Source organism: Aulonocara stuartgranti (assembly GCF_965226115.1).
Source record: "Aulonocara stuartgranti genome assembly, chromosome: 10".
Lineage (NCBI taxonomy): Eukaryota > Metazoa > Chordata > Actinopteri > Cichliformes > Cichlidae > Aulonocara > Aulonocara stuartgranti.
This window is the reverse complement of record NC_138946.1, coordinates 8,298,062-8,313,493: the sequence shown is the minus strand read 5'-3', so window position 1 is coordinate 8,313,493 and position 15,432 is coordinate 8,298,062. Positions and strand designations below refer to the sequence as shown.

Sequence of the window (15,432 nt, the reverse complement as noted above, 5' to 3'; positions counted from 1 at the left end):
TCTGTATTGAAACAAGGGTCCAGCGAGAGAGAAGAGATACCTGGGGAAGGAGGCAAGAAGTCCACGGTTAATAAATATCGTACCATCCTGCCTCCCAGCTGTTTATCTTTCATTATGCCAGATTTTATTAAAAATGCTTATGGAAATCTCTGTGAGGTCTGGCCTCTCTCTGGCCTCTCCTGTGGGACCTTAGATGAGGAGGAGCATTTCATTTGCTGTGTTCTCACAAGCAAGGCTCATGGCTTTGGCCAGTGCTTGTTATTAGCAATCCTAATGACTTTTAAATTTGATATGAGAGCTCTTGCCAAGGTTTCCTGGTTGGTGGCTCTGTGCCTCTCTCCTGAGAGACTTACTACTGCCTACTGCTCCTTTGATTAAACTTTCATATGGCACTGACTTGCACCATCCACCTGGGACTGAGTCACCGTCTCCATCTCCCTGCCATTGTTTACCCAAGTGAAAGAGGAGAGGATATCTGATGTGCACCAAATGAGACTGCTGAAGGAAAAAGCGGATTTCTTAGTGGAGTCTCTGCAACAAATGCAAGTACACAATGGTTTGGCCTGGGTAAGCAGCACAGTGTTTGTTCAGTCTTTATAAAGTGGGTTTGGGAGAAGCCATAGCTGTTACATGGTGACAGGCAATCTGTCCTCTGCTCAATAATTCCTGAGGGCTTTTGTAGTTGACTTTTTAATGGAAGTTTCTTGCTTTTTCTGATATATGCTTGCATTAGTTTCACCGTGCAACTACATTTGCTGACACCGTTGATTAGAAAAGCATCTCCCACATAATTTTAACATTTCCACCAGTACTTTTAGGATACACGCTGCATCTATCGATTGTTCCAGGATGAAAAAAAAGGATTAAACAATACAAAACAAAAACATATGCAGCACTTCTTGACTTTGTTAAAAGCACATATTGTTTGCTGGAAGCCCTGTAGCCTTCCCCGCTGACATTAGTACATGTCTGTTTGTATTGATGGCCTGTCAAGCCACTAGCAATAGTGGGTGTATGCTATGTGCTAAATGGCTGAGGTGAGGTAAGACTGTGATGGTGACTAAGCTCCCACTTAGAGACCTTTTCCCACTGCCAAAGTTGAGGGTTGTTATAGTGGGAGCTCATTTATATGAACCGCAGGCTTCCAAGCAGCTGCTGAAAAACAGGTAAAAATGATTAAATCTCTGTTGTCGGTGGAGGTGATTTTAAGATATTGACAATCTAGGTAACAGAGTGCTCTTCATATCTCAAGATTTTAACACAGTGGGGGGAAGATTTCAAGATACCTGTCAGAAAGTTTCCCTTCCACACCAATAAAATAGAACAAATTGATATATTTTTTTAATCTACTGGTAATAAAGTTATTTTTACCTGAAAAAATGAATGAAAAACTAAAAACAAAGACAGACTAACATTGTTTTGTGGGGGTTTTCTGTTGAACTGCATTGTATGTTGCTCTTAAAATGTTTAAATGACTTGTGGTGTGAGCAGCACAATGAAGATTTCATGAATCCCTGCTGGTTTAGGATGGAAGCTGAAATCCCAGGGACAGATGTCTATAAACCTTGACAAATAAAACCAAAACACTGCACATGAAGAGATACTACTGAACTAATAATGCTTGTTTGCATGAACTGCCCCTTATGATTAGCTGGGGGGGGGGGGGGGAGGCAGTTGTGTATCTGAGGGAGAATTACTGCTCAGTGTGCCAGAAAGATGCAAAACAGAAGCAAACACCGTTCAGCATTAAGAAAATTAATTTGGAGTTTTTACATTAAGAAAAAAAAACTATTCTGTTGTGAAAGTGGTAGTCCCAAATTTCCTGCTCGCAGCCTGAAATTTTCCCCAATTTTTTCCACACTCCTGCACAGAATAATCGTCGTGATAAATTTAAATTTTTTTTATTGCTTTCTACTGAAAGTCGAGCATTTGGAGCTGTGGTGCATCAACAAATAGACAAGCAAACAAAGGATTTTCAGAGGTGAGTGAAAATCCACCATCACAAAAAAAAAAAAAGATTTGCTATTGTGTGGTTCATAGATCTGTTGTTCCTAAACTGATGATGCAAGTATGCAGAAGTTTGTAATGGTATTTCCTGTCTGTTTTTGAAAAGTTCTCCAAGCTCCTTGATCTGCACAGATCAGTATCATCAAAATTACACAACGTTCCTGGTGGGACATAGCGGAGCGTGTTGATAAAATCTCCTTGTTCGGAGTTCTGTCCTCTGCGTTTGTGCTGAGTTGTAAGTTGCTGCTTCTAAGCATTTGGCTATCACTGTGTGACAAAGCGTTGCGTAGTCCAACTCATTTTGCTTCTCTGCCATTACTAATTGGATGCATTCAAATTTTCCTCCATCTCAGTTCTAGTAAAGCTGACTTTCTAGTGTTTGGCCCCAAAACTTTCTCTAAGGAGGTCTGTCAGTAGGTCGTTAATATCACATCATCTGCTAAGAACTCTGGTATCATCTATCACAGGGGTGGGCAACTCCAGGCCTCGAGGGCTGGTGTCCTGCAGGTTTTAGATAACACCCTGGGTCAACACACCTGAATCACATGATCAATTCATGATCAGGCCTCTGGAGAACTTCAGGACATGTTGAGGAGGTAATTTAGCCATTTGAATCAGCTGTGTTGGATCAAGAACACATCTAAAACCTGCAGGACACCGGCCCTCGAGGCCTGGAGTTGCCCACCCCTGATTTATCACCTTGGTAACTGAAGCTTGAACCTCACATCTCTAAGCTCACTCAGTCTTGTTTCCTTCATCTCAGAAATGTGCAAAAATCAAACCTTTACTGTCATCCAAACATCTGGAACCTTTAGTACACACTTTAATTATCTCCATTCTTAATTAGTAGAACTCTGTTTTCATGTGAATCTTTGAGTCCTCCGTAGCCTGTCTATGTAGTCTACATGGAAAGGCACCTGTTCATATAACGGGGCTGCTGGACCGTATCCCCACAGCTGACTTCTCAGATCAAGGTCTCCTAATTGTTCCAGGCTCTTACTCTAGAACCAGAGGCGACCAGTGTTTTTGAACTTTTAGCACCCAAACTTTGAAACAGCCTTCCTCAGCCTATCAGGTCGGCTAATTCTGTTTCCTGAAACACATTTTTATTGGTTGGTTGTCCTTTAATTTTTGGCATGTATGGTGTGTGTATATGGGAATGAATGCGTGGCCCTGTGCTTGATTATGTTTATATATGTTGGAACATGTATACGTATCTTTAATGTGACTTCTATTCAAACTGTAAAGCACTCTGTAACCCTGTGGGCTACACAAGTAAAGGTATTATTATTATTGTTATTATTATATTCTTCTGTTAAAACCTCACAAAGCTTGAAGCACTTTGTCTGATTCTGACTTTTAAGGGTGATTATGGTGTCATTTTTTAAATTTTATCTAACTTGCTTAATATATGCCATGCAGTTGATCTTTTCAAAGAAGTCTTGACCTACAAAATATTTATTTTTCCTCTTCAGATGTTCAGCTCACTGTTTATTTCTCAGCCAGCATCACTGTTGATTAATAAACCCATATTCAAATGGTTACTGCTTTCGATGGAAGCTGCCCAATCCAGTTTTGATAGTCACATTATAGATCTAAATATCAGGTAAAAGCCAGGCTTAAATTATGTCATGCCCATCAGGAACACAGAGTTTATTGCACTTTTTCGGGGATCAATTTCCAAGTGGTACGATTTCTTCTGAAAGGTATTTAGAGAGACTTTCTAGCCGATAAACACACATAATTTTGAGGCAACTTTTGATTTCACTGCTTTCACTCACCTGATTTTTAGCTTCCACATCATGTGTTTCATCAAGAACCCTCAGAGTGCTGTGTGGGAGTTCTCCTCCTACTCCAGCTTTGGTTTTACTTCAAGATTTCAAGACATCTGTCTCGAATTCTTCCCGTCCGTGTCAATAAAGTTGAGTTTAATTGATACGCTTCTTTGTATTTACAGATAATAAAGTCGTTTTTACCTCAGAAAGTAAGCACACTGTCAAAGTTTCATAATAAAGACAGAGAAACGCTGGCTTGTGGGGTATTGTGTTGTGTTGCTCTTAAAAAATTTAAATGCTTTTTCGGTGGTGTGAGCAGCACAATGAAGATTTCATGAATCCCTGCTGGTTTAGGATGGAAGCTGAAATCCCAGGGACAGATGTCTATAAACCTTGACAAATAAAACCAAAACACTGCGCATGAAGAGATACTACTGAACTAATAATGCATGTTTGGATGAACTGCCCCTTATGATTAGCTGGGGCGGGGAGAGAGAGAGGCAGTTGTGTATCTGAGGGAGAATTACTGCTCAGTGTGCCTGAAAGATGCAAAACAGAAGCAAACACCGTTCAGCATTAATACAATTAATTTGGAGTTTTTACATTAAGAAAAAACCTATTCTGTTGTAACAGCAGCCCAGATTTCCTCCTCACAGCCTGGAAGTTTTCCCTGTGTTTTTTTCCACACTCACAGGATGATCATCTTGATAAATTTACATTTTTAGGGCTTTCCTTGAGGCAGCTGTGTTAACTTCACTGCGTGAAAACCAAACAAATGACAACAAATCAACAAGCAAACAAAGGATTTCCAGCCCAGTGAATTCCCACAAACCTCAGTTAGCCTCTTTTGAGCCTGCATTTGCAAACATTGTCACACCCAGTTGCGATGGCAATGGTCTGGTGTGAATGACTAAGCTACCATTAAAATGCAGGCTTGGTTTAACCCCACTTATATTATGTTGTTTATAATCAATAAGCATATATCAAAAATACGACAGTCAAGTCTTTTCTGAAATACTGCAGAAATAGCAAGCACAACTGTAAACATCTTGCCTAGCCATTAGCTTTAGTCTGGAACAGTCACTAGACTGCCTCCAGCTGAACCAGGAATCCCCCTCAAAGGTGCCATCCTCCTCATCAAACATTGATTTCGATGTGTCTCTAAGTCCGTTTCATCTGGAGGTGGTAAACTCTGCCTCACTCCCAGCAGCTGTAAACAGTGAGCGCATCAGAATGGCACAATGAACTGAGTGTTGACACAAAGTATCTACTGCAAGAACTAATGGAACTGAAAATAAAGTCACATCCACCAACATTGCAGTGAATTGGAAGCAAATCCAGTGAGTCTAATCAATAGATCTCTTTTTTAAAGTTTGCAGTCATTCTGGGCTGATCTGCGTGTCCTTATGTCGTTGCAAATCTACAGGCAGCTGAAAAACATTCAAATGAGCATGTTGCAAATTAGCCACACTGCGCGAATCCAGACTTGCAGTTAGAGCTTTGAGGTGAGGTCAAGTCTGTGAAAACAGAATAAGAAAATCCATAATCGATCACAGACCCATTTACTTATCCCTGCAAAGCATGTTGTGATTGCATGGACCCTGAAGTGTGCTTCAGAGTTGCAAAGACAGCAGGTGACTTCCTATAACTTAAAGGCAAAAAGTTAGTTGACTTTTCCTGTCACTTCTTTGTCTGCATTGACACTGACTGTTAGGATCCAAGATGTCTGTCTTTCCTCGTAGTCTCCAATACCAATACTCCCGCAAAGAATTTGCTGCAAACTTTGCAATGGAAATTCATCATGAAAGTTTTTAGAGTCCACTGTGACAACTTCAAAGGTCCTTGTTTCAATAACTGCCGATTGATAGATCCAATAGATTCTAGCTCATTCGTGTGCTTGAGTATTTAGCTTAAACTTACATTGAGTCCAAATGCAATCCCAGTACTCATAATCAGAGTCACTGCAGTGCCTGAGCCCTCATCACTGCAGAGCTGGTCCAAATCCAACGAGCCCGGCCAGAGCAAAGACCCAGCAGCATTTTGAACTTTTCAAGAACCTGAAAGTTAAATTCTGACTTTGTAAGAATTTGCACATCATTTTGCAACAACAAGCATGGTGATCTGTGTAAATAGAGATAAGCAGCCTTATTACAGCAGGCACTGCTGTAGCAGTGTTTCATTTATTTTTTTATAATTTTGGTTTTATTTCTTTCTCTAAGGAGCTTGGGAAAAATCTGGACTTCTTTAAGTTTCTTGAAGACGTCTCACCTCTCATCTGAGAAGCTTCTTCAGTTCTAAGAGCAAGTGGCGAAGAGTCCCAGATTTTAAGCCCTATGGGAGTGTCCGCCAAGAGAGTTATGGACCCCCTATTGTGCTTCTACCTAAAGGTTCCATGACCCTCTTTGGGGACACTCCCATAGGGCTTAAAATCTTAAATCTTAAATTTCAAGAAACTTAAAGAAGTCCAGACGCTTTTCTTTCAAAGCTCCTTAGACAACGATGCCCTGGATGACTCAGAACCTTCACAGATATATTTCTTTCTTTAAACACCTTTATCTATTGAATTGTCCTGAATATAGTTTTAAAAACAAAAACAAATGAACCGGATCTAAACCTAAGTAACTGCAAAAAAGTACAATTATCCATTTGTTTCACATTCACCTTGAAGTTGCAGACTCCGTTTAGATCCTTACGTAAAATAAAAGCCTGCGTTTTATTTTTAAACTCAACCTGTGTCACCTTTATTCTGCCACACAGGGAAAATCAAATCTACGATTCACTGCTTGCTACCCATTTGTCAAATAATGCCGCAGTTCGCCTTTATTCTGCGCACAAAAACACAGACATCTTTCCAAGTTCATCTGTCAGTCAGTCTATTAAGGCCTCTCTGAGCCCCATAATGATTCATTGTTCAGGAACTGAGGGTCGCTGATGGCCAGGGCTGATAGTGTCTGAACCTTGTCTCTTTGGCTGAACTGAAAATCTTTTGATTTTCATCAGGCTCATCCCTGCTTCCACCTACGTCTCGACACTGGTGACAAAAGAGCGATGGCACATGCTGATTCTTTGCCCAAAGACTGATTGATCTCATTCGACCCAGATACCAGCAGAAGAGAGACATTATTACCTTTGTTCGGCTGCACAGTGGCACATTTCAAAGAGGCAGTGTGGAGGGTGAACTAAGTCACTGGGAGTGTGTGTGTTCCTTTGACTAAGCCTTTTGATGAGTGCTTCTTCACAGTGGCAGTTTAGAAAGAAAAGGTGATCCGTGTACATATAAAACTTGCACAAATCTGATTTAAATTTAAAGGGGGAATAAAGTGCTATGGCATATTAATGTTAATCCCGGCAGATACACTTCTGTTCTTTCCTGAACATTTCCCCGCAATTTCCTCCGTCCTTCTTTGTTGTTTGAATTGCTCTACAAAGAGAAAGCCCAGATTCATTTTGCTTAAAGCTCTCATCGAAAGTGTGCAATTTTCCTTCTAAGGAAACACTGCAGCAGCTGATTTCTCTGATTAAAGCCGTTTCTTAGATTGAAAGCGCCTTAATCAATCAAGTCAGGTGTGGAAGTTTTTTTTTTTGTTTTTTTTTTAACTGTAATGAAAATCTGGCAGTTTTTCTGCCCTAATGAGGCATGGTGGATGATTCCCTTCCAGAAATCTGACAAACAGACACTGAGGATCTTTGAGGGGGAAATATTTAAAAAATAAAGAGAGAGAAAGAGTTGGAGAGAAGGTCCAACTTCTGAACCCTAAACACAAAAAAGCTCTCATCCAAAAGCAGAGAGAGTCGGGCGTGTTCACTAAGATGTCAACGCTACTTCATTATTGATAGGATTATGGCTCAGTAAATAGGCCTCCAGCCCATTTTCCTCTCACTGCCCACAGGAGACCGCTTCCATTTTTGGAGAAAAGTGATTGAATTTTGAAACACAATTGCCACATATCAATTCCTAACTCGCACCTCTCTCTGTTTTCCTTTTGGTGTGGTATTAAATAAATAAATATTGCAGGCTGTCTGTCAAGTTCATAACTGTTTTCTGTCACACTGTGGGGAAGAAGAAGAAAAAAGATTAGACAATACTGAAATACATTTTCAGCGAGCATCACACGTGTGTCAGGACCCAGATATTAGAAAAAAAATAACTGACAGAGATCATGATAAGTGCAGAATTTCTGTTTGTATGATGTCAAGCAGAATTTACTGGAGTTATTGCCTGGATGCGCGGCGTTCATTTTGTAAATTTCCACGGGAAAATATTACATTTATGTGGAAGTGAGTTGTGTGATTTGTAAACAATTTGCCTGCAGTTCTCTCTGATGAGATGAGGGAAATGAGAGGACAGGAAGCCACAGTTAGCAAATGAGATACACCCCAAGGGAATTGGCGGCGACCGCACTTCGCAGTGGGGATCCCGAGAAGCCGAAGCGAGAGCATTAGATTTTAATGTTCACTTGTGTGACGTTTTACTCCATTATTTGAGAACAACAGCGTGTGCAAATATTGAAGTTGCACATTCGATAACACTCAAAGGAAAGGTTACTGCACCCTTGTCTTACACATGAGAATACAAATAATAGTATATCTGTAGAGGTGTTTAAGTGGAAGGTGATGAATATGTGACGAATGCACCGAGACAGATTTCTGCTGACGTTGCTTTGACCTGTACACCTCCAGGACTCTGCGGCGTGCAGCCCGGATCTCAGCTGACCCTTCTCACCCTGGACACAGTCTGTTTGACCTGCTCCCCTCAGGCAGGAGGCTCCGGTCCATTCGCACCAGAACCTCTCGCCACAAGAACAGTTTCTTCCCCTCTGCTGTGGGACACATGAACAATAACCACATGACTGTCCCCGCCACTAACACATGACCCTACGCTGTGTCACTGCATCATTTCATGTCTGGCACTGATCACCACCTGCACTCATGTATATATCTTTCTACGTAGCACTCATAATTCTTATTCTCATGTATATATCTCATGTATATCTCATGCACATATCTTTCTTTCTACATAGCACTTTAATTCTTATTGTCTGCACTGAAGCACCGCAGCAATTTCCTAATGTTGTAAACCTCAACATCTGGCAATAAACCCATTCTGATTCTGATTCTGATTCTGATTTGACTGACAGAGCGGGTGCAGGTGGCAGAAATTTGTCATTAGGTTTGAAAGTACACGAAAAATTTTATTTTTCTGTGTGACTCAGTTCTCTACTTGAAAATTGAGTTTTTTCTAAACAAGAAATGGAACAGATGGCAAGCCACCTCACTTATTTGTGAGAAAAGTCTTGGGAGTGTATGTGGAAGGCAGAGAAGTTTGGTAGTGGTGCTGTAGGGTGACAAAGTGAAACCGCACCTATGGTGTGAACAAGTTCCTTCAGAGCGAGCTATTAAAAAAAGTCTGTATTTGCAAATGAAACACTTTTTTTTTTTGTTCAAAGAATTATGCGTACAAAGAGCACAAACCCCACCCCTCCTGCTCCTGGGAGGGCTGGGGACACAGGAAAGAGTGGAGGCAAGATAAGAGAGCACTTTCTCTCAGCTGTTTGAGGTTACACGCTTTCCTGAAACCATTATGTATTCCTTATGTGCGAGGGAGCACACTTAACTCATCAGAGAAAGGTGTTATCAAGGTTTCAAAGTATGGATTTGGAAAAAAGCTTTGATATTTTGACACAGAAATTCACTCTACACTCATTAGGCACTTCTTCTTAGCAGATTCAACGGGATGCTGGAAACATTCCTCAGACAATTTTGACGATCTCCATTCCATCACATCGCAAAGGAGCCTCTGTTGGATTGAGATCTGTTGACTGTGGCCCCATTAGAGTAGGGGCCCAAAGTGTGCTTAAAAAAATCTCCCACACACCAGCAACCTGCTTATACAAGGCAGGATGGTTCCACAGTTTCTTGCTGTTCATCATAAATTCCCAACCTACCTCCTGAGTGTCACCATAGAAACTGAGACTTTTTTTTTTTTTTTTGCGCCTGTCCCATTTGGTTCTTTAGCCGTCAGAATTGTTGTCTGAAGACCAACAAGGATACCCAATGGATTTACTTTGCCAAATGGATCATCGTGGCATTGCCGTATTGGTCCATTTGATCGACCTTTGTTTTTATTGTTTATTATATTTTATTTTCAGATGTTACAGACGGGACAGACATGAGTGAGGGATAGGAAGGAGAGAGAAAGAGGAAAGAAAAGAAAAACAGAAGGGGAGAGGGACAGTGAGAAAGGGGGGGAGAAAAAAAAATAACATACTAAACACAACACCATCGCATTAATCTAGCTAAGTGTAAACAGCAGTAAATACTGAATATTCAATGTTGTTGTGCAGCACGCAGGACAGACAGCGCACAATGTGCTTTGAAGTAGCAGCCAAGAAAGGTGTAATTTAAGTCTACGAGCAGTGAACACCCGTGTGCATACCTGTGTGGATCAGCGTGCTTGTATTCAAAAGGTTTCCACATGTAATGGTCTGCAAGAGGATGTAGCGAGCCATAGCCCCGTCCCCCAGGGCATGAAGCAGGCATGGAGGAGATCCAGGCCCCAGACATCCAGAGGCTCCCAGAGCACGAGAGCCCAAAGAGGACCACCGGAGGGGCATCCGTGCCACCCTCATGGGGAGGGCTGAGGATCCCCAGACGAGGCGTCACCCAGTAGCCACCGAGCAGAAGCTAGAGGGGGCTGCACCGGCGTGCCCGCCGGCTCTGCCGGCAGCCAGCTGTGCCAGAGTGAACCGAGCCGCAGGCCCAGAGGCCCGAGGGCCCCCTGCACCCCGGAGGAGGCCTGACCGAGCAACAGGCGCCAGGCCCCGCCAGGTAGCCACCGGGAGTGAGCCGGTACATACCTGAGTGCCCAGCCCCGGACACCAAGAACCACCAATGCACCGACCCTTAAGGGCATCAGTTACCGGCAGGGAGTGTGGTAAGGGGAGATAGGCCTGGGAGTTCCCAGAGAGGTGGAGTCTAAGACCCGACCTGACATATAGACACAGACAAACAGGCACACACAGACATAAACATGCATTCCCACCCTCATGCACACATATACAAACACTCAGCACTCACCCAACGTAAGGATTGACATAAATGGACATGTACACACAATCACACTCCCCAAACATACTCTATACCCCGGGTCCAGGTACCCTCGCCCCCAGAGGGGGAAACAGAACCCAGACCCAAGAGATATTACCCTTCCCCCCGAGGTGGAGGCAAGCAGACCGTCCCAGGCTCCGCAGCAGCAGGGAGGCCATTCGGACAGCTAACATCTCCTCCCAGCCCCCCCGCCCCAATGGCTAGCAGAGAACGGGGGTGTGTGAAGACCCCATACCTCCCTGAGACTTGCCATACCTACACATCTCCTGCATACCTTGGTTATTATGAGTGATTATTTTACCTAATGCTGTCTTCCAGTAAGTTCAAAGCAGTCTGGCAATTCTTCTCTGACCTCTGGCATCAACATGGCATTTTCTCCCTGATAACTGCCATTCACTAGACATCTTCTCCTTTTTTAAAGAGTTTTATCTGTAAATCCTAGAGTAGATCCCAGTAGATTAACAGCTTCTGAAATATTCAAGACCAGCCCATCTGGCACCAACCATCATGCCACATTCACTGTCACTTTCTAGTAATCTTTCTTCCCAAGTCTGATGCTCTGTTTGAACTTCAGTAGGTCGTCTTGACCAGCGGTCCCCAACCTTTTTTGCGCCACGGACCGGTTTATGCCCGCCAATATTTTCACGGACCGGCCTTTAAGGTGTCGCGGATAAATACAACTAAATAAAACTAGTACTGGTACCGAAAAAAAGAAGATTTATTCATAACACACGTGAAAAGACCCAGGAAAACCGAGTTAACGATCAAAATGATAACAAAATAACGCTGAAAACCGATAAAAACCCTGAAAACCATACATTTCACACCTGAGCCTCAACTCTCGCGGCCCAGTACCGGTCCGGGGGTTGGGGACCGCTGGTCTTGACCATGTCTGCATGACTAAAAGCATGATGTGATTGAACATGTGCACCTAATAAAGTGGCTGGTCAGTATGCAGGCTACCACTTGTTTTTTTAGTTTTTTTATATAAATATCAGCCACGAAGACCAATTTATCAATGAGTGTTATTTAAAAGATGAGTGACCTCGTAACTGGTAAGTTGATGAAAACATCTCCTATGAACTGGTTGTTTGTTTGTGTTTGATTTTTTTGGGAAGCAGTTCTTTTTTTCTTTGTTTTTTTTTTCTAGTTTAGTGTTAAGCTGGAAGCATCTCCCCTCCTGAATATTTCAGCAAGTATTATGTGTTGGTCTGATGGTGGTAGTGTTGAAAAACGCTAACATATTGACAGCATGGTAATGATTACAGTGTTTATATATAATGTTAATGTTGCTAAGATTTTCTGACAGACTGGCTGAAGACAAAGAGGCTACGTAACTAAAGACAAGCTAATGAAGCTCACACAACATCCATTTACACTGCTCAGTAATCTTGCTCTATTTTTTATTTTTTTTGCTCCTCCCCCTTTGTGAGTGTGGACGCTTCATCTCTTTGCTCTTTAAATGCTTTGCTTCTTTTATTGATTTTTATTGATTTTTATGCTGATTTTTTCCCTTTTTTCCGTATGAGCTTACCTGCGATAGCTTCTGGACACTTATAGATCATTAGGACTAAAGTGTTCTTAACAGAAACAGCAACATTTTTATAGTTACCTTATCCTCAGCGCTCCGTGTGTCTGTGGCCTAGACACAGCTGAAGCCTGATTACAGCGTCTGGGCACTGAGCAGCCTCAATACCCTGGAAAGGTGCTAACCGCTAGGCTAACTAGCAACAAGATGCCTTCCCTCTCCACAGATGACTACCACAGCCTCCTGCAGAAGATTGCAGTACTGGAGACAAAAATTCATCGCTTAGAAGTAAACGTGGAGGTAAATGGACTGTGTGGAAATGAAACAACCTTGCCTTTGATTCAAAACAATGGCGATGAGCAAGCTAGTACACAGCTAAGGAGCACAGATAACATGACCAAGAAAGTAGACTTTGTGCACTATTATAAATACTCAAGCGATAATCCCCCCTTGGACTGTCTTGGTGCAAAACCAAGACATAAATCATGTCTCCTGGAAGGGGGAGGACGTATCACAGGCAGGGCACAGCGAGCTGAAATCTCTGAAACCGACTGGCCTTCACTTCCTACGAGACAGAGAAGCTCTTCTACCCCTGTATACAAGAGGAAACAGGACTGGACAACCGTGAATAGGAAGGTTAACAACAAACCTTCAAAACAACTGAATGTGAAACTGCACAACAGATTTGCTCCACTATCAAAGGACCCTGGATCTATATCGGACAACCATCCATCTAAAAGTAGTGAAGTAAGGTCCGAAAATCTGTTGAAAAGTGAAAGGCCACAGGGAAAGCTAAAGGCTAGGCCTGAAACTCTGATTGTGGGTGACTCTGCCGTAAAGGATGTACAAAGGATGTGCGGTAAGAACACTAAAGTCCTCTGCTTTCCTAACGATATGGTCAACAACCTGAAGGAGAGAATTCTTCAAATTGCAGAGGAATATCCAACTGTGACAAACATTGTTCTGCATACAGGGTCAAACGATGTGTCCAAACAACAGTCGGAGGTTCTGAAACGGGACTTTACTGGATTATTAAATACTGCAAACTCTCTGAAGGCAGCTGTATTCATCAGTGGACCTGTACCGCCGGTCAGAGGAGGAGACGAGGGATTCAGCAGGTTGTTTGCACTGAATAAATGGCTTATATCAGCATGTGCTGACCACTCAGTGCATTTTATCAACAACTTTAATATTTTTTGGGAACGCAGGCATCTGTTCAAAGCAAATGGATTTAATTTTAACAAGTCAGGGGTGAAACTGTTCACCTCCAACTTGTTTTATTCCATACGTCATCCATCTGTGCTTGGTGCCAAGGCTGAGATAAACGAGGAGTTATCTCATAAAGAGGAACAAACAGTACTCCAAGAACAGACAAAGCCCAGCAGAAACCTTGAGGAGGAGCTCCATCTGCTCCCACCCGGGAAGAGCCTCAGAAAGGAGAGACATCTGAGGCAAGAAGAGGGGTCCCTATTTGCCTCCAACTCTCTCAACAACACCAACGACCAGGACCAGGACCAGGGACCACGATCTTCCCCAGTCCCCCAAACCCCTGACAGGCCATCACCCTCCTCCCCCTCCCTTTCTCCCTCCTCCCCACGCCTGAAATTCACTGAGGAGATGATGGAGCGGGTCAATGCTGGGCTCAGATCTACCCCCCGGCCCAATCCCTTTTTGTCCCCCATAAACCCCCCACCAGAGCAGCCAAAGGATCACCACCGAGCCCCACCCTCAACAGAGCAATCGAAGTCACATTGCTCAGCCTCGCCCCCCTTAGTTCCTCCTTACCACCTTCATGCTCTGTCTCTGAAGTCTGATGTGTGATGTGTGGAGGGTCCGGGCTGCGAGGATTATGGCAGTGGTGACTTTTCCCAGGAGAGGCTGGGACCCTGTTTACTAGAAGGTTTTAAAATCTCTGTACTTTCAGGTGACAGAAGGAGACATGTGGCCTGGTCAAAACACAGAGAAATGCACTCTAAAACATCTTTAAACATAGTAAACATACCTTGTGTGCCACAGACTGCTCCCAAACACGAGGGGACAAGTAATGCCTCTAAAACACTTAAGTTGGCTTTATTAAACGTTAGATCTTTAGCTGGGAAAACATTTTTAATTAATGATTTAATCACTGAGCACAGCCTTGATTTTATGTTTTTAACTGAAACTTGGTTGGACCAAAGTAACAGTGGAGCTGTTCTCATCGAGACGACCCCTCCTAACTACAGTTTTATCAGTGAGGTCAGGGCGAGCAGGAGAGGAGGGGGGGTTGCTGTCTTATTTAATTAATCATTTCAATGTAAGCAGCTATCTCCTGGAAGTTTTCAGTCTTTTGAATATGTGGCTTTACAGCTGAAGGCCCCATCCAAAGTTGTGTTTCTTAATGTTTACAGGCCTCCCAAATACTGCACAGACTTTTTTAATGACCTCAGTGAACTGCTGTCTGTGTTGATTTCGACTGTGTAATTATTGTTGGGGATTTTAACATCCATGTGGACAACCCTCAGGACAAAGGGACTAAAGACCTGAGTAACACTCTGGGCAACTTTGGGCTGACTCAGCATGTAACAGAGGCCACACATAATAGAGGACACACTCTTGACCTACTGATCTCCAAGGGCCTGAGCATTTCAAACATTACTGTGTCTGATGTGGGCCTGTCTGATCATTACTGTGTTTTATTTGAAAGTAAAATCTCAGCCCACACAAATACACTGAACAAAAATATAAACGCAACACTTTTGTTTTTGCTCCCATTCCCCATGGGATGGACGTAGAGACCTAAAATTCATTCCAGATACACAATATAACCATCCCTCCCAAACAGTGGTCACAAATCAGTCCAAATGTGTGGTAGTGGGCACATCTGCTATATTGAGATAATCCATCCCACCTCACAGGTGTGCCACATCAGGATGCTGATCTGACATCATGAGTAGTGCACAGGTGTACCTCAGACTGCCCACAACAAAAGGCCACCCTGGAATGTGCAGTTTTTTGCACTATTGGGGGTCTGGGGAC

At 42.9% G+C, this 15,432-nt stretch overlaps 2 protein-coding genes across 7 annotated transcripts in view; both read left to right on the top strand.

Moving 5' to 3' along the window:
- Positions 1 to 15,432, top strand: part of cadm1a (cell adhesion molecule 1a) — a 473,893-nt gene that overhangs the window by 103,638 nt on the left and 354,823 nt on the right. The window lies entirely within an intron of this gene.
- Positions 12,153 to 15,109, top strand: LOC309715001 (uncharacterized protein). The gene is made up of 2 exons (XM_082547767.1): positions 12,153 to 13,276; positions 13,391 to 15,109. Exons 1-2 carry the CDS (start codon positions 12,625 to 12,627, stop codon positions 14,236 to 14,238), a joined length of 1,500 nt encoding a protein of 499 aa, XP_082403893.1. The 5' UTR covers positions 12,153 to 12,624; the 3' UTR covers positions 14,239 to 15,109.

Bases quoted from the DNA above. Each gene is read 5' to 3' on its own strand.
- LOC309715001 (XM_082547767.1), top strand. From the start codon at position 12,625: ATGCCTTCCCTCTCCACAGATGACTACCACAGCCTCCTGCAGAAGATT. The intron at 13,277-13,390 runs GTAAGAACACTA...TTCTGCATACAG, and splicing joins GGATGTACAAAGGATGTGCG to GGTCAAACGATGTGTCCAAA.